The sequence below is a fragment of the Centruroides vittatus genome, unplaced genomic scaffold, assembly GCF_030686945.1.
Source record: "Centruroides vittatus isolate TY-2023 unplaced genomic scaffold, ASM3068694v2 scaffold_211, whole genome shotgun sequence".
NCBI classification, from domain to species: Eukaryota; Metazoa; Arthropoda; class Arachnida; order Scorpiones; family Buthidae; genus Centruroides; species Centruroides vittatus.
Window position 1 is genome coordinate 999742 of NW_027122687.1, and position 23938 is coordinate 1023679.

The following is a 23938-nucleotide window of genomic DNA, read 5'->3' on the forward strand; positions in this document are numbered from 1 at the left end:
GTTGTTCGTTAGTCCACGTGACTGAATTAGTTGTCGCGGGCGTGGGGTGCGGAGAGGAATTCGTACAACATGGCTCTTCATAACGAAGTAGGTATAGGGGACTTCGTCCTATTAAATGATATAACATTGGAAGCCTTCATGGATAATTTAAAAGTCAGGTAAGTCCTTAATAAAAAACATCAAATTCCCGCTAACCTGATAACATAACTGTTGTCTAGACAGGTTTAATGTCTTTTGTCGTTAGCTGAATAGATCAGAATGCTTTGACCACCTTTAAAAAAACGTGGAATATCGCAGATGCTTTTTATAACAGAAAAAATATACATAGAAAGACATCTAATTGTACTAAACACTAGACATGTGTGCGATGTTTTATGTGTTTGAGTGTTTTCAAAAAGTTTTTTGTCTATTTCAATTGTTTACAACCTCTGAAATTAATTGAAGACGATGTATTATATGATTTTAATTCATTATATGCAGGTTATCTGTGTCAGTCACGTTAATTTCTGTATCAGTTATTGATTTTTATAGGTTCAAAATGTACACAATAGAATCAGATGTCTATCTACTGTCATTCAACTCGCCCTTTTGACACATCACGTGGGTTTTTTTTTTGCGTTTTTGGACCTCTTCTGTTCTTCTTAGGCAATATCCTAGACTATATTACAGCTTCGATACCTGATCTTCGATGAGTCACTTCGTGATGTCACGATCCTTGGAATGATGGCGGATCGCTCGATTAGTCAAATAATCGATTAATTGGATAATTTAGGGCATTGTTGATCGATTCGAAAATGTTACCTAACCGGCTCGTATCTTGCAGATGATTCATATTTCGTCACACAGCAAGTTTCGTGTTTGATAATGACGTCACACTTCCTGCGGGTTGTGTTACCGATCTGTTTTCGAACCAGGTGTTATATTTGGTTTTCCAGAAATTTCTGTATTATTTGAGGAAATTGGGAGGTTTTTCTTCTCGAAACGGGTGCCGATCGATCCTAACAAGTGGCGTCTTTCGGGCGTGCGACGTTTCCAGTAAACTTTTGTGTTTAAGGCTGGAGAAGAGCCAGTATAAAAAAGGCATTACAAGAAAATTCGTGTAATAAATATAACTTTTCATCATTCGACCGAGCGTAATACACATGTCTCCACATCAGTGTTCTATTTATGTTCGTGTCATCAGCACAGCGAATGGGGGAGCCTTTTTTCTACCTCCTCTCCCATTCGAGTGTTGTTTTAGTGTTGAAAAACCTTAGGCCTTTGACCATTTAAATCAAAACCAGACGCACTTTAATCTTCCTGACAAACCTTCCGTATTCATCAGCAGGAAATAGGTGTGTAATGTCTGTTCTTTGCTTGCTTACCAAATATGGTATTTGTTATTTCGACAGTCGAACAAAAACCGGCAAACAATATACAAAAAAAAAAAAAAAAATCATTCTCGATTAAATCGACATCATCATCATCCAAAGTGCCCTTTCTTTACAAAATCGGGTCATTTGTTTTCTTGTTCTGTTCCGAAACACGAACCAGTTTCCATTAAACTGTTATCCCCGGGCGAGGTTACATTTCGCTATATATATGTCCTCCCTCCATTTTAATTGTTACCAGAAAGATGACCTTTAACCTATTTTAAGAAATCGTGCATTACAGAAGTTTTTTTTAATCTCTTTTTTTTAACTTCGATTCTTAATTAAATGGTGCACGTATTGTCACCTCTAAGTGCGTGCAGAAGGATAAGAATGTAAAATAATACCATATAAATATATTATAGTGTGTTTTTTGGTCCCACGCTATACGGGCATTAAAGATAAGGAATCATTACTGTTCCCTTGTTACTTTACACTGGGTTGTATCAGCTTCGAAGATTAGATACTTCGAACGTAGAACCCACTCACGATAATTTTTTTAGTGGAGAATATTCCACTTCTTTGTTAAAATTGGTAGCTGTGTTAGATTTGGGTGTGATAGTAGCTTAAAAAATAGTTAAAATTTCATTGATAAACAGGTTGCGATATGTGTTTTGCTATAAAATATACAGGTCTAATGTTATCGCACGTAATGGTAGTTTTTGAAGGACATTTCAGGAATTGTTTTTTGTATGCAGAAAATTAATATTCTTTCGGTATGATTTAACATTTTTTTTATTTTTTATTTTATTTTATAACTTGCAGAAATTTAATTCTGCTACCTGTTTTCTGTAGTAAATTACGGTTTTGATGCTTATCTATTTTTATAAACCAGCATCCATAATCACTTGAGCGCATCTCGTCTAAACGAAGGTCGTCACACGACTTTTCGTTCGTTTAATATTGCATTTTAGAAAACGTACGCGTTTAACCTCTTTAAAATATTAAAAAAACGCAATAAAAATCACTCAATCAAAATATAATTAAATTATTTTTAGTTCTTTTTTTTTTAGTTAAAATGACGCGGATTCTCTGAACTCGTATTTACTGTACGAGTGATGCAACCAGCAACGATGTGAAATTAAATTATACACACAAAATAAACAGGTTAAAATGCAAAATAGGGATATATATATATATATATTTATATACGCATAATTTTATTAAATATTAATAAATTTACTTCAGCGTATCGTTTTATCGCTAGACATGCGCTTGAGCGATTACCGTGTTTGGATCTAAACGTGCAAAATGACCTAAGAGATTCGAGTGTTTTGTAACCGTAAAGAAAGTTTTTGAATGGTTAAAAATCAATCAGGCAGAACGTATTATATTGAAAGAAAAAGTGACTATTGCTTATATGCAATAAGCGACGCGACTTCACGCGATAACAGCTAGTAAAGTTCCGCTTCCCACGCGCGACGTCAAAGCATTCGATAAGAGGAACTTTCTCTACCTCTACACACTGTTAAAAGGAAAAAACCAAAAATAAAGTTAAGCCGTGAAGTAAATATATTACCTTACGCCGCCATTTAATTTCGAATTTAGAAGTTTAACTGATGTAAACAGAAGTTAAATGATAGTTGAATGTATGCTACATAATATTTGAACTGACTGAGCCCAGTTACACTGGATAGTGGGAGCTGGATTACTCATTCTAAATAGATAAGCAGGATTCTTAGAAGACTTATTTGATTCTGAATGTAGCCTATATAAATTAACACAGACCAACTGTAACCAAGTTATTGGTTTAATAATGAATATAAAGTAAGATAAATATTCTAATGGATAATCTAAAAATGTTAGATTTTCGTTTGTTCAGTACAAACGGTTTCGAATTTCTAAAGTTTTATTTATAAATACAGTAAATACGGTACGGTACTGTATTTATAATAATGCTATACTCTCTTTTGTATAATGAACAGACAACCATATGCTAAAATTTCTACTTACCGTTGACATATGTACAATCAAATCTCTGAACAATTGGCACGGGCACTGAGGGAAACAAAAAGAAAAATGGCCGTTGATCGGAGATTTTGTATGCATTTTTATTAAAAAATAACTTCCCGACAAAAATGGCCTCCATTGGAGATTCGACTGTATTTGTGTGTTTAATCAATCCCTCTGTTAAGAAGTTGGACAGTTTTTTTTTTTTTTTTAAAGATGAAAACCCATAAATATTCAGTTTAATATACAGTAAAATATAAATGATTAATAAGTAAACACGGAAAGTAAACCTACGGTAAGCTGTATTGTCATTAAATTATAACAATATTTAAGTTGTTAGGCGAAACTATATTACATTCATTGAATTCTTATGCTATAGGCTATAAAAGTATAATTGAAGCAAACACTAGAATACTCGATATTGCACAAGCAATGCATGTCAGAATTGACATATGATGATGTATTAAGCTAATTTAACTCGTGTTCTAGAGTTTCTTTATAATTTATTGTTCCAACTCCGAAGTGAATGAACTGTAATCGAGCGATCGTGCATTGGTGAATCGCTAATCGCGTTTTAAAGCTTGTATCAGTCGTGTAAACAACTGTGTGTACTAATTTGGCAACTTGGATTACAAATTAATGTAAACGAACCTGATTGGAGGCGTAGGCGTTTTGGTATGAGTGAAAAATTATGCATTCCTTATCGACCTTCGATATGTTATATTCTCTCCACGTTACGCTTTGAGAATTTTTATTAATCTGACAAATAGTATCCAGAATATTGCTATTATGTTTTTTTACGATTCGCTAGTTCTTCCCATATTCTACGTTCCGCCTTTCTGCTGAAAATTGAAACATTTTTAGAATGGAGAGAATTTAAAATAATAATAATAATAATAATAAAATTATTATATTCTGAGTAATTCTTATACTTGAAACAAGTGTTTTGGACGGATAGAGTTGCAGTTTTATTAAACACTTCAATCAAATTGAAGTAAGTTTTGAGAATTTTATACGCCATTTTTGAGTGTCATTCAAAATTCCGTTTAATCTTCTCGATTTATTTGAAATATTAAAAGTTTTTCTTATTTAATAAATATTTTTGTTGTTGGTTTATTTTAAAATTAAAATTTTAAAAATATAACTTTTAATTGGTCCATTCAAAATTTTAAAAGATCCTTTCGATTGTATCAGATAGCGCACGAGTTTTACGTAAATTTGACGTCATTCTTTACAATTTCTAGTTGTAAAACTGAAGAGATGACGTCAAATTGACGCAATAATTTTATAATCGGTTTGAAAATTTAAATTATATTACGGCTGATTTAATATTTAAAAAAATTCAAATAAAGCATTCAATGATACTGCTATTTATTTATTTATTTATTTTAAATTATATTTTCATTTAAAAATTCTCTGGTATTAAATGTCATTATAATTGAAATTTAATTATGGTGTAAAAGCAAAATAAAAAAAAAATGATGACTAATTTATACGTCATACATTATGTTAAATATATAAATTAGTTATTGTTTCAGTCACTGACTGTATATTATTTGTTTGACATTTTTATAGTAATTACATTATAAAATTATGCTTAATTGAAATTATACCATTTTATATTCAATTGTTATCCTGCTTTAAATTAAATTTATTAAAATTTCTATTATTTTTTAAATTGATGAATAAAACTACTTATTTTTAAATTTAAATAATAATAATAATAATAATAATAATAATAAAACAATTCTCCTATTGACTAAATTATCAATTAGTTCAAACAATAATCAATGTTTATATCATTAAATTGGAAAATAAATAACTTTAAATTTAATTTTTTTTACATTCCAAATCGAAATTGTTATTGTTAATCATTATAAAATCATTATTTTTAAATCAAAATGAGCATAATTTTACTAACCATGCCAATTATTTTTAATGGCAAAAGAAAAACCCGGTACTTAAATTCTCTTTCATGATCTGTTTCCTGTATATAATGAATATTTTATACTGTATTATACGGATAAATCCCACTGGGGATATTATAAACATAAACAGAAATGGCTAGTATCAGTTTTATTTCGGGTTTAAAAATAACTTGGTGACGTGTCACGGTTAATTAGAACTGAACTACGTTCGAAGAAGAAAAGGAATCTATTAAAGTACATCTTCATCAACTTATTAACTGCTTTTTTTTTTTAATTATCCACATTGGTTTAATACATTCTAGCAGAAAGATTCTCGCTTGTTTTATGTTCTGAGAAGTGGTACAAGCCGATGCAATTTTTTTTTTTTTTTTTTTTTTTACTTCGCACGGCTGAAGTAGAGCGTTACATCTTAATGAAAGGTTTTATGAGTATTTTTATGATTCGGATGCTTTTTAATGTCGAAGAAAGTTAAATCTGTACCACACTAACTCTCTCTCTTTTCGAGTTTTACATGATAGGTTTCCTATAAGGGAAAAATGTATCATATATATAATGTCCTAGTTTCGGTTGCGAAAACGGGACAGCGATTATTCAATGTGATGTAGTATTTGAAATATTAATAATATTTAAACGATGTCGCAATAAAAAAGGCAATTTGTCAAAAAAATAAAAAAAATTATAATAATCGATGTCTATGAATAGTGACGTCTAGACAAATCTCATCTCTCATTCGTTGAATGATGTGTTGCGTAATTTAAAGTTTTAAATTTGAATAAATATTAACAATAATGTATTATTTATATTATAAAATGGTCAATGTGCTTTACAAAGTAATTAAATATTTAAAATTTATATACAGTATATCTATGAATAAATATTTACATAAGTAAATTGCTATAAATGTAATATTGCAAAATGTAGAAAGCTAGTTATTAATATTTAATGACATCACACAATTCTTTATCTTCATTTGTTAAAATGTTAATGACGTATTTTGAATATATAAGGCCAAGACGGGCAGAAAAAAATGTCGATAAATTAAAATTTCTATGGAAAAGTTTATTAAAAGGAATTTAAAAAAAAAATATTTATTTTTCTTGACTTAAATAAATTGTAATGGTATAAAACATCAAAATAATTGTTTTTAAATGGTTTCTCTTACGTATTGATCGGTCCGTTTAAGCTTAACTGAGTGGAACAATGATGATAACGCCCTCTAATTATTTCACTTTTTTTAAATTTCCGCTAAATTTTTCACTATTAATTTTCTATATTTTTAAAATTTCGAAACGCTAGATATATATATTAATGCTATAAATTTAATAACAATTTGATTTATCTAATGCATACGCTACACTCGTATATAATTTTTAAGTCCTCTTACGTAATTTCTGTTTTCAATTGCACGTGCCATTTAAGTTTGAACTGACCAATAACATTAAATGTTATACAAATAAATAAATAAAATTTTTTTAGAATCATAGAAATTATTATTAGTATTATTATTTATAACTGTAAACGACACGAAAAAAATGAATGAATAATGTAATAAAAAGTTATTAAATTTTATTTTTTTCAGTTTTAAATTTTAAAAATTCAAATGAAGTAAAAATAGTTTTTATTGGTTAGAAAGTTGTACATAAATTTTAAACTGATGAAAAGTTTATAATTCTGTTATTACTATCCTGAATATTTTTAAACACATAAAAACTCAAAATTATAAATTTTTAGTAGTTTTTCTCTTAAAATTTCAAAGATTTTATCAAATAATAATAATAATTTCACAAAAATAAAATTTTATTTAATATTAAAAGGAAAGTTTATATGTAAACAACTGCATGCCAGATTTTAAACTAACTAAAAAAATAAAAAACATTTTGAAAATGGTTCGATACATTGTATATAATAAACATAACTACTATTAAAGATATTTATACTGTAGTTCAAGATACCCACCATTATCTTTATCATCTACTCAAGCCATAAAATCAGTACTTAAAAATAGATTGACCATACAATTGATTCTATCTGCTTGAGAGATCAAGATTTACTTTTATATTTACCAGGAAAAGATTTGCTTTCTTCTTGTGATCTGAATATTTTCTGTTGAGTGACAGTGAAGCAAATAAATTTTTCTAAAAATATACTTTGTTAACAAATCTCCTACCTACATACAGAAAAGATACCTCATGATTCCGCTGTATTCCAGATATAATGGCGGAAAAATATACACTTACATCGGAGAGGTGTGCGTATCCGTTAATCCCTATCGAAACATGAATATCTACGGCCAAGAATTTATAAACGAGTACCGAGGACGAGAGATATTCGAGAGACCACCTCACATATTTGCCATTGCAGACGCCGCATATAAAACGATGAAGAGAAGTGCAAAGGACACCTGTATCGTCATATCAGGTGGGTGTTTACCTGCCTTACAGGTACTAATCTGGCCTTTTTTTTATGCTTAGATTTAAAAGGCTCGCAGAAAAGTGACCAGGTGGTCTAGTGGTTAATTAATTTTAATAATAATGAAGTTTTGGTATCCGACGACGATGAGAGGCTTATATTGCGTGTTTGAACACCAAACCACATGTTAGTCTAACATATGGTTTGGCATTCAAACGTGCAATGTTGCTGTTGGATACCGAAACTTCAATGTTATTAAAGTATTATTAAAATTAGTTAAGACCAGACTCCAGGTAGATAAGTGTTGGAGCTATTTATGTCAATGTGATATTCTCAGAATAAGTAGCTAATGCCTCTATTGCCTTGTCCGTCGGGGCCATATCTGATGGTTATCTGTTATTATATTTAAGTTTAAAGCACTTAATTAAGTTTATTATACATTATTTATTATTACAGACATTGTATAATTTAAAAAGAAAAAAATGTTTATAATAGTTACTTAATGCATGAATTATTTATAACTAAAAATAAATGTTTACATTTGATTATAATGTAAATGTATTCTACATACATAAAAAAGTTTTGAATATTATAAAAGCTGTATTTTATTTATCATAATAATATAATAACGACAACTAAACTTTTAAGGTGAAAGTGGATCGGGGAAAACGGAGGCCTCAAAGATAATTATGAGATACATCGCTGCCATTACAAACACGAGTGGACAACAGGAAATAGAAAGGTATCTCGAACGAGTAGTTTTATTAATACAGAGTTAAGGTTCTTAATCTTTATTGCGCTTTATACTGCTCTGATTCTCGAAAATTATATTCGTTACTGCTTATCAAATAATGATTAAAGTGAATCACAAAATTAATTACACTGAATAAAAAGTTTTATTATATTATTTTTACATTATAGTAATTTAAGTAATTACACATTTTTTAAGAATTATTATAATGACATACATATGCCGATACATGATTTCATAAAATAAAGTCATTGTACTCACACATCTGTGCTTAATTAGTATTTTAAATTTCTTAATCTACAAAATACAGACCACCTGGGAAGTATCGCTAATTTTCCAGAACAAATTATCTCATATGTAGAATATTTTCTATGTAGAGTAGATAGAAAAATTAATATTCTTACTTAATTTTCCTAGTAATGAATTATAAAGTAAGTATCCAAAATATTTAGAAAGTTTGTGTGTGCCTTAAAAGTAATAATACAAATGGACTGACTTTATAACTCATTACTGCTGCTTAATTATTTGTTTATATTATTTTAAATACATTTTAGAAACTTTTTTGAGATATTTTTCCAGTTTTTAAGACTGTTGATCATTGCTCTCACCTTTTGCATATATAGAATGTCAGATAAGTCTGGAACCATAGGAGTTATATTAATCTTTATTCTTTTATAGATAATTTGACAGGCTGCATCCAGACTTTCATCAATCATACACACCAGTCTGGATGCAGCCTCTTTGGCAACTTCATGCTGACCAGCAGTCAGCATAAAGTTAAAATAAATCTCACCATTAAAATAACTTAAATTTATTCCTCCTTGCTCAGCATCAGGCTTTACCTTTAAATGAATAAATAAAGATCATCGTAACTCCTATGGTTTTAAACTTATGGGGACAATCTATATATCTTATATATAGGATATGAAAGAATCTTCTTATTTCAATTCATAATTAAGAAATGAATTTTTTTTATATATTTACTTTCTATAATTGTAGCGAAACGATAATTAAATTTAACTTTATTTGTATTGTATTATTGAATATTGTACTTATTTAATAATTCGTCTAACAAAACAATTTTGTTATGAATCACAGACAAATTCTGCTCCATATCCAATAATCAAATAAATTCCAAAAAAGAACAAAAGCTAAGAAAACTTGGCTATATTTTTGGATTAAAAAGAAAAAAACTAATTTATCAAAGTGAATATTCAAAATTGATAGAAGAAATAATATATTTAATTAATTAGAAACTTATTCAACAAACAATTAAATTTTCTCATATCAGACCCACCAGAGTGGGGATATGATATGTTCAATGGATGAAACCATTGAACACTGATAGTTGGTTGTAGGTTTGCACCTTGCCAGTGAACTGGCAACACGGAGTTTTCTGGATTTTCTCCATATTTATACCACCTAAATAAGGGCCGGTTTTCCATAAAAAGTCCTCCTCAGAGGTATACCCCTCATCAGATCATACAAGTGTCAAGTTGCAATGTACAATCAATCATATCATAGAAGTTGGATTAAGAATTTCTAATATAATGAATAATTTTACTGAGGATAATTAAGATTTACATTAAATAATGCAGCTATGTCTCAACAAATACTCTCTCTTTGTTAATAGAACATATATAAATTTTTCGACCAATTACTGCCAATTATGCCAATCTGATGACTTTTCTATGATCCACCTACTCCAAAACTGTAAAGCACTAACTAAATTGCGTGAACAATATGACATAATAAGAATATGCAACGTTGGATCACCTCTTGACTTTAAAATTAACCTAAACTTCATCAGTAGAAATGACGCCTATAAAATTTATAACTTTTTTGTTAAAATCACTGACAAAATTCTTGGTAATAATTGATTATTTGTTGTTGTTTGTCTGAGCAAATTCTTTATAATAATACAACCCAAAGGTAATAACAGTGCCTTGTAATAAATTATGTTAATTAATAATTGTTACAAAAGTATGTTTTATGCATTTTTATCATGTAAACTAATTCTTTGTGTAATACTTGTATTTGTACTACCCCCCTTAGAGAGAAAATTTCCCTGTGCAAATAAATGATGATGATGATGATGATTAAGATTTACATTAAATAAAATTTAATCTGTGACTTTCTTTTTATATTTTAGAGTGAAAAATGTATTACTGCAATCAAATTGTATTTTAGAAGCATTTGGTAATGCAAAAACAAATAGAAATGATAATTCCAGCAGGTTTGGTAAATATATGGACATCAATTTTGATTTTAAAGGAGATCCATTAGGTGGACACATCAATAATTATTTACTCGAAAAGGTAAATATAAGTATTAACTTAATTATCTATATACATAAAAGCAGTGGTGTGTGGTGACATTTGATGATAGGGAAGCTGTGCCAGCCATGGCTAGAATCATTGGAAGTGTTATATGATATTTTGGAGTGTAGCATCCACCATCTAAACCACATGAGGTTGGTGCTCTGTAAAGTGCATGCGTGAATGCCTGTAATCTGGCTGCTTTATGTGATTCAGATAGTTTTGCCGTGGAAGCTATCCCATATTTGAAAATACAGCGCTTCCATTGGGAATATGCACATATGAATTTATGATTTGAATATACAATAGCAACCTTATTATTTTTTTCATATGTAGTATAGAAATTTGTAATGAGATACATAATGCAGTCATAATAAAATATTAATTTTAATTACTTGAAAGTATATTAAAATATGAAAATAATCACACAATATGTATTTATATTTTAGAAAATACAGGGGAAGTGGTGCTTCCACAGCTTCCATGGATGGCACGCCACTGCATAAAAGCCAAAATATGTATTTATGTATGTTAGGTAAAGGGTTCTTTACTGTTCAATGTATCCACACCAAATTTGGCATAAATATTTTTTGACAACCTAAAAAAATACTGTGGAGATCCTCAAACTATCCCTAAATCCCAACCCTTAAAAGCCTAAGCAATGCTGCATATATGCAGCTAGTTATATATATTTAGAAAAGATTTGTTTATTTAATAATTTAAAATTTTAAGTTTTGTTTATTATATAACTGAAGCATTTCTTATTAATTTTTAAAATTTATTTAAAAAATTTTACTTTAAATTAGCTTCTATTGCTTTCATATATTAAATTTGAGTTGTAATAAACTTAAATAGCTTTATCTTAAATTATTGTATACTAATTAGATGTACACTGATATATGTTCATATAATATAAATGATTTAAATGGAATGAATTATGGGTATCATCCATGAACCACTATAGATGGATTGAGGATCACCAGTGATTCACAGACATACTGCATTAGCCATTGAATTAGAAGATAGTTTAGACATTATGTTATAGAATACCTGTCTTAATTTGTGTATAAAGTAGGTGTGTTTATATAGTAGGGAGACAAACTAAATGAGTGATATATCAGGTGGTGTGATGATGTATCCATCCATTATTGGCTAAATGCTTTTATATTCGAAAGACAAAAACTAACACAATATATCTGAATGTGTGATATAATGAAGGTCTACTGTATATTATCTAAACTGCGTTTGAAATAGTTTATTGTCACTTAAGTACAATTAATTGTACTGTATTATTTTGAAAGATTAGATGTAACAATTTATGCATAGTTAACTTCATTGAAATGTGATATCTGAAATTATAGACTAAGTTTATCATTAAACAATTTTATTCAATTAAAAAACATTTTATAACTATTAATGCACATTATAAGTTAATTAACATTAAAACCAGAATTAAGGATTTAAAAAAAAAAATTATATTTAAGTTTCATTAAATTTAACTTCTATTTACTGGTCAAATATTTTATATTCCTTTTAACATAAATTTAAATTTTAAATTATAAAGATTCATTGTTTCTGAAAATTGAATCATTGTAATAAATGCACATAAAGTCCGAATTGTTCATTATTAAATCAAAATTAATAAAATATATCTTTCTGGTGTTGTTTCTGTCCTATTGATTGTATCCGTAATACCATTTAAGGATAATTGAGTGCGAATTGTGTCATCTCTACAAAAGAATTGGAACAAATTGGAGCTTATTATATAAATTGATCCCCCTCTTCCTAATCTCTTTAAGTAGTTTTTGTTAAAATTCGTATAAAAGAAGTGAATAAGTGATGAAATTACAATAAGTTTCAACTAAAATAATTATCTTTTTAAATGAATTTATTTTAATTTTTAGTCTAGAGTAGTGAGTCAACAGAAAGGTGAAAGAAATTTCCATTCATTCTACCAATTATTGTACGGTTGTCCAAGTGATGTATTGCAGAAATACCATCTTAAAAGTGATGCTCAAGAATACGTGTACACAAAACAAGGTGGAAATCTTAAAGTATGCATCTTTAATTAAAAAATTTATAAAATACTTAATTTTTACATATTTTAAATCTTTTGCATGTAAAGTTTTATTGTGTGGGTGTTATAAAGGCCCTATATATATAAATATATATTTATTTGGGGCCTTTTATAGGGTAGTATATTTAGTTTTTCATATTCTTTGTACAAATTACACCTATATTTTAACATTTTTAAAAGTTTAATATTTATTAATAACAACAACAACAAAAACTTTTTAATATTTCATATAATTATATTATTCTAATATTAAATATTTCTATCATTTAATCTATATTATGCTATTAAATTGTCTGTTTGACTTTCTTTTTAATTAAAATTAATTTTAAAATAATTTATGTATGAATTACAATTACATTTAAAATGAAACTAAAATAACAACTGATAGGCTCTCTATCAGGAGACAAAACATGACCTGAATTTTTATTAAGTTGCGGATATGCACTTATCTTATCTGCTCTTATTTGATAATTATTTAAATAAGTAAATATTAAGACCAAGTACTATAGTCAAAATATTTAATTTGATAAATATCAAATGCATTCTTAGAGTTATAAAAATAGTTCTGTCAATATTCTGTACATTCATCACATTGTAACAATCATTTCTTGATTGATAATTAAAGAATTGTTCAATATTATATAGAATATTTGCATTGTAGGAGGTGCTAAACATTCTATAATCTGTAAAATATGTTGTAGTTTTGGTCTTAATTATGAAAGTTTACTTTATTACTTGATTAAAGTGCTTTATCTCTGTATATAGCCAAAACTATAATGTAAATGTTAGTTGTTAATAATGAAAGTTTACTTGTAATGTAAAATCAAGAGTAAGCTGTCAAAAATAGAGCAACATCTACTTGCATTGTCATTCTAGTGTATTCCTTTCACACTAAAGAATGTTGTGACCTTGATCTGACCTCTAAAGAATAACCTTGATCACAATAAGTATAAATGTGAATATTATATTGAAAGATGATAAAGAAATAAATCAAAAGATGCATAAAATATCAGACATATTCAATTCTTTTTAATATTAACAGATATGTAAAGTGTGTTATTATAATCACTTAGTACCTGTATACATTATATATTTTTATATTTTTAGGTAGACAGTATTAATGATAAATCCGATTATAGAGGAGTATGTGGGGCTATGAAGACTTTGGGATTTTTAGAAGACCAAACTAACACATTGTGGAAAATTGTAGCTGCGATAATTCATTTGGTAAGAATTGTACATTACTTACGATGATAAAAAAAATTATCCAATTTCTATTAATTAATATTTATTAAATATGTCACCTACTAATTAAATAAGTGTTATTATTCTTCTATTCGACCTATATTATAAAATAAATGTATAACTTAACAGTACAAAGTTTTAATTAAATCAATTTTTCTGCTATAAATTAATCTAGGGTAATGTTGAGTTTTCTACAAAAGATGACGAAACTTGTATAAAGAACCAAAATTCTCTTAAAAATCTTTGTGAGCTACTTGAAATAAAAATTGAAGATGCCAAGAAAGCACTGTGCCAACGTGTTATTGCCGCAAGAGGCGAGATTATGGCTAAAGGACACACCGTAGCCGAAGCATATTATGGTAGAGATGCTTTTGCTAAGGTAAATTAAGCTTTATAAAACTTTTGTTTGAATTATTCTATGACATGCGCTATATACATAAAAATATTTGTTAGGCAATATATGAACGTATGTTTTCGTGGATTGTAAGCCGAGTGAATGAAGCAATCGAAGTTCAGATGTCTGGTTACATTCCTGGTAAAAATACTGTAATTGGAGTACTAGACATTTATGGTTTTGAGATATTTGAAGGAAACAGGTAAAGTGTTAATAATGATTTTAAAATGTCAATTTTACATGATTTAAACAATATAAAAATTATAGCTTTGAACAGTTTTGTATTAACTATTGTAATGAGAAATTACAACAACTTTTCATCGAATTGGTCTTAAAACAAGAACAAGAGGAGTATCGTAAAGAAGGCATTGAATGGCAAAATATAGAATATTTCAACAATGCAATCATATGTAATCTTGTAGAGGAACCACACAAAGGAATATTAGCAATTACCGACGAGGCTTGTTTAAATGTTGGAAAAATAACAGATGAAGTAAGATCTAGTTTCTTTCATTGTAGTATTTAGTTTAGATTAAAACTAAATTAACTTTGCATTTTCTTTTTAGATGTTGTTAGAAGCCATGGATCTAAGGTTAGCAAATCACAAACATTACAGTAGTAGAAAGGTAAGAATGACTCATTGATTCTGATAAATTTATGTACAGATGGAAAACATGTGTATCTATATATAGAATATTTTGTTTTGTAATACATCCAGAAATACGTGTTTATATTTATTAGGTTATAACAGACTTCTATATAAATTTTAAAAATTTTTTTCTATTTTAAACTTTATATTATTTTACATGATGATCTGTGATTATAACAAAATTCAAAACATGTCCAAGTATTTTCAAGCTATAATACTCATTAAGAATGCAATAATGTTGTGAAAGAACTTTGCTGTTCATATTTTAATGTTATATTAATTTCTAAGACAGTTTATTCACGAGCATTCCAATGAGCATTACAGTTGAAAAGCTCTTGGATATTTTTAAGTTGTTTTTATTGTTTAATATTGTTTAAAGCAGGAGCTCACTAGTGACTGAATGGATAAATCACTGAACACTGGTAGTTAGTTTTGGATTTTCACTTTATGAACAGGCTAGCCACATGGAGTTTTTTCCAGAATTTTGCCATGTCTAACACCTAAATGGGGGCTAGTTTTTCATAAACTCCTTCCAGGAGGCATCCCTTCTTGGCAAATTGCCTTATCCCATCAAGCCAATATAATCCATTATACCAGTTTTATAATAATAAAAATCTATGCAGTCTGAGTAATACAGTCATGAATCATGCATTTGTCAGTGCTTTATCATATTTGTATTAAATTACATTGATATGTATTAAGTGTAGCTTATTTATATAATGTTGAGAACATTATTTTTGAATTTTTTAGATTATAAAAATGATTTAAGTAATTTCTTGTTACATGAATTTTAATTTTCTTTAATTAAATAATTTGAAAAGCATAAAATAATTTTTAATGCTACACCTTTGCTTTTCAGCTGGTTCCCACGGATAAGAGTTTAGAGCATCAGAGAGATTTTCGTATTCGTCACTATGCCGGAGATGTAACTTATTCAATTTTGGGATTCTTAGATAAAAATAAAGATACGTTATTTCAAGATTTTAAAAGATTACTTCATAGTAGGTGAGTTGTGACATATTTTTAACATTATTAATGTTTGTTTATAAACTCAAAAACATGGCACAATAATAGTTGGTATACAATAGTGCAAGTATCTGTATATGTAATTCATTGTACAGTTTTTAGATATTAATCATAATTATTTTGACAGTTTTACTTTGTTTTGATTATTTTATATTTTTAACAATAAGTTAATAATTAGGATTTAATTATGGAGCAAAAGTGAAAGTATTCAAGGTTACATATGATTTATAATCTAATGAATCAATTCAGTTTAAAGAATAAAAAGCAGTTTCAATATTATGAGTAATTTTTGCCATATTATCAGAACAATACTTCAAGAAATTTTTAAAAATTTCTCTACTTTTTTTGTGTGGTAATTTTATTTTATATTAAATAAATTACATTTGACATGGAAGTAAATCATAGTAACATTGAAAATAAAAGCTAAATATGATGTATTTATAATTTGTAACAGCTGTCAGTTGTATTTCTATTGCAAGATTTCTAGAATATTTTACTAGATTAAATCAAAATAAAGTTGTTGTTTAAAACAAAATCAGTTTTCCTTTTTAAAATTTAAAAGCCAAAAAACAAAATTTTATTAAATAAATGCTTGATTGTGATATTTAATTAACAATAGATGTTAAAGAAATAATAAATATTAAACTATTCTCAGAATGATTTCATTATGAAATATATGATTTATAGTAAGCAAAATCAAAAATATAAATTCTTGAAATGGATTGTGTGTCCATTCCTTGATGAATGAAGAATAATGCCTTTACTTCCTTTCAATTAAACAAAGATTAGACATTCTAATTTTAGAATTTGTCAGTTGAAAATTTTATTCAGCATTTTTATCATGTTTAATTAAGTTGAATTATAATCATAATTACATTAAACATATCTCAATGAAGTGAAATTTCTTCCTTAAGTAACTTCCTGAAAAATGTATTAACTTCCTTATTAAGATGAAATTGAAGAAAAATCATTTGTAGATATTAGTTAGTTAATTCTTAAGAATATTTTACACAGTATACATTTTCCATACAATTCCTTAGTGTGATGTTAAATATGCCTTATTTCATTAATGTTAAGTTTTTTTTTTCCTTTATAAATTATGTTTAACTTTATTACACAATTATATCAAAATTAGAATGGAATAGAGCTGTAGTTTTCAAATTTTGCTCATTCCTTCCTATAAAACATTTTTCTGTACATTATTATAAATAGCTATGTACTAAACTGTCAGTCTATAGGTCTAGTCAGTCTATTAGTTTCATGGATGTAATAAATCTTTGTATGAATTGGTTTTACCTCGTTTTTAAAATATTCATGACAAATTTATCCATTTCCCGTGGTGCATCAGTGTGCCTTGGTGCTCCATTTGAGAGCTACTGGACTGGTCATTATATTTAAGTTATAGCATAAAACATTTATTTTAATGCCTTCACTTCAGTCATTTCACTGGTTAAATCAGAGTATGATATAATTCACTCTACTTTTGTGAAAACCAAATTAAAATTTAAGACTGCTTCCCGTTCCACATCTGTTTAGTTGACTTACGGATCTAGTCACTTTAGGATGGATGAAAAATTGAGTTTGACCATATATACCATAGCATGTTGGTTGCTAATGTGACACAAAGCAAGTTAGGACACGATTGGTTAAAAAGGTTTCGAACACTAGTTGTGAAAAATTGATTAGTTGAACTAACTGAAGTTTGGCAGAAGTTGAGATATTCTGAACTCTTAATGAACTGGTTGAACCCTCAGCAAAAGGGGACAAACTGACAGTTTTTATGCTAATGTGAATTAAGTTTAAGATAGTAAAATCAAAGAAAATGTATTATCTATCTGTTTTTAAAAATACAAGATTTCATTGATTTTCCGTCGGAAGATTTCATCTGTATTATTGACCAAATGATATTTTCTTACAAAAGCAAGAGATATAAGTTTGAATCTATTTCAGATCCTTGTAGTTTTTAACAAATAGTACAAATCGGGACATTGTTTCCTATTTTACTTCTACTGATCGATTCCGCTGTAGATCATATTTGTCCTTTGTGGACAAAATTGGGTTTAGCTTTATATTGTATAATAATGACTACCAGTGGCGTGCCGTGACATTTGATGATAGGGAAGCTGCGTTTCTGTAAGAAGCCGACTTACAGGGGCAATCACTTAATTGCGCGTCAGGGCCCGTTTGTATTCGTTTGTTCGATAAGCCAGTAAAAACCGTATACTTCTTTAAATGTATTTTTAATAGATTATCCGACGTACTTGATAAATAACAGAGGTAATTATATTGAACTTTCTTATTACATTCAATAAATTCCCTACGCCCTCTAAATGCCAATTCTCGCTTTGAGAAAAAACATATAACATCTATTAATTTAGATATATCTATTAATCGTAATTATCTTGTTATAATTTTCAATATTCATTTTATATTGTCTACCAATGTTAAATTCTATTCCTCTTTGATTTCCAAATTGCTTCAATTTTACGAAAGAATCGTCATTCGTCATAAATTTTATTGTTGACTTACTTATATTTAATTTAGGCATTGGTCTTTCTCTTTTAATGATGTTTTTTTCATTATATGGTCTTCAGTCAAAACTTTTTAAAAATAAATTTTTGAATCACTAGCCACGATATAAGGGCTAAAATTAAAATTATAAAAAAAACATACTCGGTAAAACAAAATGTGTGATAAATATACATGCCTAGTAAAAAAAATTCTTCAATTGTATGAATATACTTTTAAAGAAACTTATAATTAAATATAACTTTGTGAAGAAACGTACTGTACATAAAAATAACAAAATATTCTTTACTTTTTAAATCTTAAGACAATCCACTTAAGTGAAATAGCTTCCTACGAGTGGCTAATGAATGGAATCAGAGACGTCCGGGTAGGTGTGCTGTGTGTGTGTGCCAAATCCCGAGGGTGCCGATATCGGTCGATGTCAAATGCCTCTTTTGTCGCATCACTAGTATACCTCAAAGGACGCGACGGGGTTGTTGTAGATTTTAAATGTTTCTCACCATAGCTGTAAAAATCTAAATATGTTAAACTTAACAGATTGTCCGTCATTTGTTTTCTAACTAATTTGTTTTACAACTTTTCGGTCACTCTCATTGAACTGGAAAAATTTCTGTCTATTACATCTAATATTACGACGAAATCAGTCCCCACTGTACTCGGATAGAGATTGGTTGGGTTAAGCTTTTTTTTAAGTAAAATTCCGGCTCTTTCAGCAGGGTTTTATGCCCCTAACTCTCCAATCTCTGGATTATTTAACTATTTCTTAAGTAGAAATAAGTTGAAACCGGTTACTTTGTACTTTAATATTTGTAGCCTTGGGAAAGAAGTGTAAAGACAAATTTTTACGACAACAAATACATAAATCGTAAATTTAAGGAATATAAATTATTAGCCTAAATTTGTACCTTGTGCATTTCATTCATTAAATTTAGTTGTATATGATGCTGCCAAAGTAACAGTTAATTTTTTAACATTGTACAAGGATTTTACACTTTTTTTCCTGCATCTCTTTATAGATGGGACATATTTTAATGGATTTTTTAAAACTTTTGTCAACTATACAGAACTATCATAAAAACATACCAGTAAACTATTAGTTGGGTTAAGTTATAAATCTAGTCTACTCATGATTCACGTAATGGAGTGAGGGCGGCCGAATATCTAGCAGGCAGGCGGCTAACAGCCCACAACCGGTCCTGGATAGAAACATTCAAAGCGTTATATGTGTGAGGTTGGTGCTCTGTAAAGCGCATGCGCCAATGCCTATAATTTGGCTGCTTGGAAGCTGACCTGTTTCGACATTCCAGCGCTTTCATTCTGCCACTGATATTCGAATATACAATAGCAATCTTATCGTTTTTTTCACACGTAGTATAGAATTTTTTATTAAGATACATAATGCAGTTATAATAAAATATTAATTTTAATTAATTCAAAGTACAGTACGTTAAAATATGAAAATTTATATTTTAGAAAATACAAGGGAAGCGGCGCTTCCACCGCTTCCAATGACGGCACGCCACTGATGACTACTAATAACTTAGACAATAAATTCAAATCATTTTGTGATCTAATAAAGCGTGGCTTAACAGTAGTTATCTTTTTATCAAATTGAATTATATGTTGACTATAAACATCCGTAAACAAAATTTTTAGATAATGCCAAACAGATGCTGGATTACGTCATGCTGTCATTGAATTGGCCTGAAATGAAACTCAAATATGTGGGAGTCGTGAGTTCGAGTCCCACTCCAGGCTAATTCTTTTCATCCAGAAACTTTTAAATTAGTAATTAAGTATTAATTTAATTATAATTATTAAATTTATCAAGAGATGGCACTAAACACCTATCTTTAAGCCAAATCATATGAAATTTAATTGGCAATTAGTAGCATTAATCTGATGTAATCCTGCAATCGTTTGGAATTATGTGTTGTTTTAATATATCACAATTTATTTAATTAATTAATTTTAAAAACTTTATTTATCATTATATAAAATTTCTTTGGTGTTATTGTTGTAATTAAACATATAATTTAGAATAATAAGAACATATTGTTTACAGTTTGTGTATATCAGATTTGTTTATTAATCCTGTTTAACCATTGAAAAACATTAATAATACAATATTTTCCAAGCTTTTACAATAATTGTATATTATTTTGCTAATTTAGAAACATTACAGATTATTTTGGAAGTAATAATTTTAAAAATTTATTTAATTTACAGTTCTAATAAATTTATTAAAAGTATGTGGATTGATGGTGCTCAAGACGTTACACAGGTGAGTTTTAAAAATTATTTATTTACATACACATGTTGAAGTAAATCTAATCAAACAGTGAATAAATTTAGGTAACAAAAAGGCCTTTGACTGCTGGAACTTTATTTAAAAATTCGATGATTGCATTGGTGCAGAACCTTGCTTCTAAAGTAAGACATGACATACACCTGCATTTATTTAGTTCTTTTTTTTTAATAGTTAAAAATTATTATTTTATGCATTATATAATATTTTATAGGAGCCTTATTATGTGAGATGCGTAAAACCCAATGATCACAAATCACCACTTCTGTTTGATTACGAACGAGTTTCTCATCAAGTCTGTTATTTAGGTTTATTAGAGAATGTTAGGGTTAGAAGAGCAGGCTTTGCTTACAGACAAGCATACGATCGCTTTTTACGAAGGTATAATTTGATTTTTTTAATGTGTTACTTGTTTGCTTATATATTTCTTTACGAATTTTATAAATGCATTTAGATATAAAATGATTTCCAAGTACACCTGGCCCAGTTTCCGAGGCGGTTCCGATCTAGACGGATGCAGAGTTTTAATCGACGAACAGGGGTTTTCGAATGACGTGAAGTACGGAAGAAGCAAAATATTTGTAAGATCTCCCCGAACCATTGCAAAATTGGAACAGACGAGGGCTGATCTCATTCCAGGGATTGTAGTCTTTTTACAGAAGGTAACATCAGATTATACAATAAATGAAACTTAGTGTGTCTTATTTATAAAAGTTAAAAATTCAACTTTAGATGTGGAGAGGTACTATAGCAAGGATGAGATATAGGAAAATGAAAGCTGCTCTGACAATTTTACGTTATTATCGTAAGTGTAAAACAAGGTCGTACGTCAACCAACTTCTGAACCTTTTCAAGTTAGTATGAATTCAATAAAGTAATAAGAATTAAATTGTTTTATAGTTAAATTACTCTGTTTATTTTTGTTTCTAGGAATGCAAAAACAATGAAAGATTACGGTAAACATATAGTTTGGCCTACACCTCCATACATTATGAAAAATAATGTCAACAACTTGAAATCTATTTACAGCAGGTTTAAATTTAACTTTATGTAATACAATTAATTGTGTTTCGTTTTTATTAATTAATAAGTTTTTACATTAGGTGGAGAGCATACATGGTACTGCAACGTATTCCTCCAGAAGAATGGCCACAGTTACGACTGAAAGTGACTGCTGCAGCTATTCTTAGTGGAAAGAGACAAGACATTGGACTGAAGCAGAAGTGGGAAGGAAATTATTTGGCTAAGGTTAGCTATAATTATTAGACTAAAAACTGCAGAATATATGTACAGTATTATTGTTACACAAACATATCTACTGGTTTTGAAACTAATTATTGATACATAAGTTATTAAATATTGATTACAGGAAACTAAGATTAGTCTTTATATAGCATTTTGAAAAATCAATTTTGAGGGCTTATTTCTATTTTATTGCTTATTGTTTCAAATTGAATTTATGTGAATGATTATTTGATATATTATTAACATTTTGTGATAATTTTAATTTCCACTTCAGACTGGCGATAATGATGACACGGCAGGTTTTGTATCATCTGTGGGTTCGCTGAAAACACGTGATCATTTTCGCAGAGTTTTATTCTCTAGCTTTGTCAGAAAGGTAAGAAATTTATTTGTTAAAATTTAAATTTATCATATGAATGAATGTAAAATATAACCTAAAAACCAGGTTATGCTATTTTTGGCTAATTTATTAATTTATCAGAATTTAATGGTACAGTTACTTAATTGGCTTAAAAAATTCTGGAAGAAAAGATAGATTTAAATCCTATCCTGAATCAGTCATGGGTCTTTAGGCTTATATCTAATGGTAGATTCAGACTATAATTGTATTGCATATATACATCTGAACAAAATTATAAATCCTTTTATTCCTTTAGATCAACAGGCATAATAAATGTGCAGAACGAGTATTGGTTGTAACAGACAAATATTTATATAAATTGGATAATAAGAAATTTAAACCTTTGAGATCACCAATCCCTCTTGAAAATGTGAGTTTATTTTTCTAATTTTCAAAACCAAAACCTTAATTAATTAATTATTAAACCATTAATTATGTTAGGTAACTGGAATAAGTGTGAGTCCTGGAACAGATCAATTAATAATCTTGCACTTGAAAGGAGGAAACGATTTGGTCGTGGCTCTGACTTGTCGACATAATAACAACCGAATAGGAGAACTGATTGGAACCGTTGCCCATCAGTGGCAGACGTAAGTTAGATTTTATTGTCATCATCAATTATTAAACAAATTAATTTGATTTTTCCTAAATAGGTTAGAGAAAAAAGACCTTCAAGTTCTTGTTAATGCACAATTAAAGTGCATGCTTGGGAACAAATCTAGAACCATAGCCGTGGAGTCGAGTTCGAGCGTCACTTTCCCCGCATTTAAGAAGAACGGAAACGACTTGGTTCTTCTGTGGCCGACGATGAATGTAGATAGCACCAAAGGACTGTGAATAATTATTTTAATCGTCACGAGTCTGCTTTGTATAGTAATTGTACAGGAAAAGCATTTTATGCCAAGAAATGTAAATCTTCATTCTTATTATTATATACTATTTTTAATGCCACTAATTAACTTGCCAATTTTGCATTTACTTAGATAAATAAGATATTTTAAAATGGAAAATTGATTTTTTTTTTATACAAGGATATTTCTATAATTTAAAAAAACATTGTATAGAAAAATAGATTTATTTAATTTTATTTTACAAGATTTTTGTACTTAAATTATCGGAAAATATTTGTCTAGATAATTCAATCTTTGAAGTTCTGGAATAAAATTTTTATTGGACTTTATATATGGATATTTAAAAATTTTCAATTAAATGATCTTGATCAAATTGTTTATAATCTGTAAATTTTTATATTGCTGAAACAGGATAGACTATTGATAAAATAAAGAGCTTTTACTACATA

The 23938-nt window shown here is 28.4% G+C and overlaps 1 protein-coding gene across 1 annotated transcript; it reads left to right on the plus strand.

Moving 5' to 3' along the window:
- On the plus strand, nt 1–23938 carry Myo31DF (Unconventional myosin ID). The gene is made up of 22 exons (XM_067285189.1): nt 1–158; nt 7497–7705; nt 8345–8438; nt 10600–10765; nt 12670–12819; nt 13950–14069; nt 14263–14466; nt 14541–14683; nt 14749–14974; nt 15048–15107; nt 15990–16135; nt 20915–20969; nt 21041–21118; nt 21208–21374; nt 21448–21655; nt 21726–21847; nt 21924–22025; nt 22097–22241; nt 22513–22614; nt 22895–23008; nt 23080–23228; nt 23292–23938. The coding sequence occupies exons 1-22, from the start codon at nt 70–72 to the stop codon at nt 23473–23475; spliced, it is 3033 nt and encodes a 1010-aa protein (XP_067141290.1). The 5' UTR covers nt 1–69; the 3' UTR covers nt 23476–23938.

Bases quoted from the DNA above. Each gene is read 5' to 3' on its own strand.
- Myo31DF (XM_067285189.1), top strand. From the start codon at position 70: ATGGCTCTTCATAACGAAGTAGGTATAGGGGACTTCGTCCTATTAAAT. The intron at 14,070-14,262 runs GTAAGAATTGTA...AAATTAATCTAG, and splicing joins TAGCTGCGATAATTCATTTG to GGTAATGTTGAGTTTTCTAC. The intron at 21,119-21,207 runs GTAAGACATGAC...AATATTTTATAG, and splicing joins TGCAGAACCTTGCTTCTAAA to GAGCCTTATTATGTGAGATG.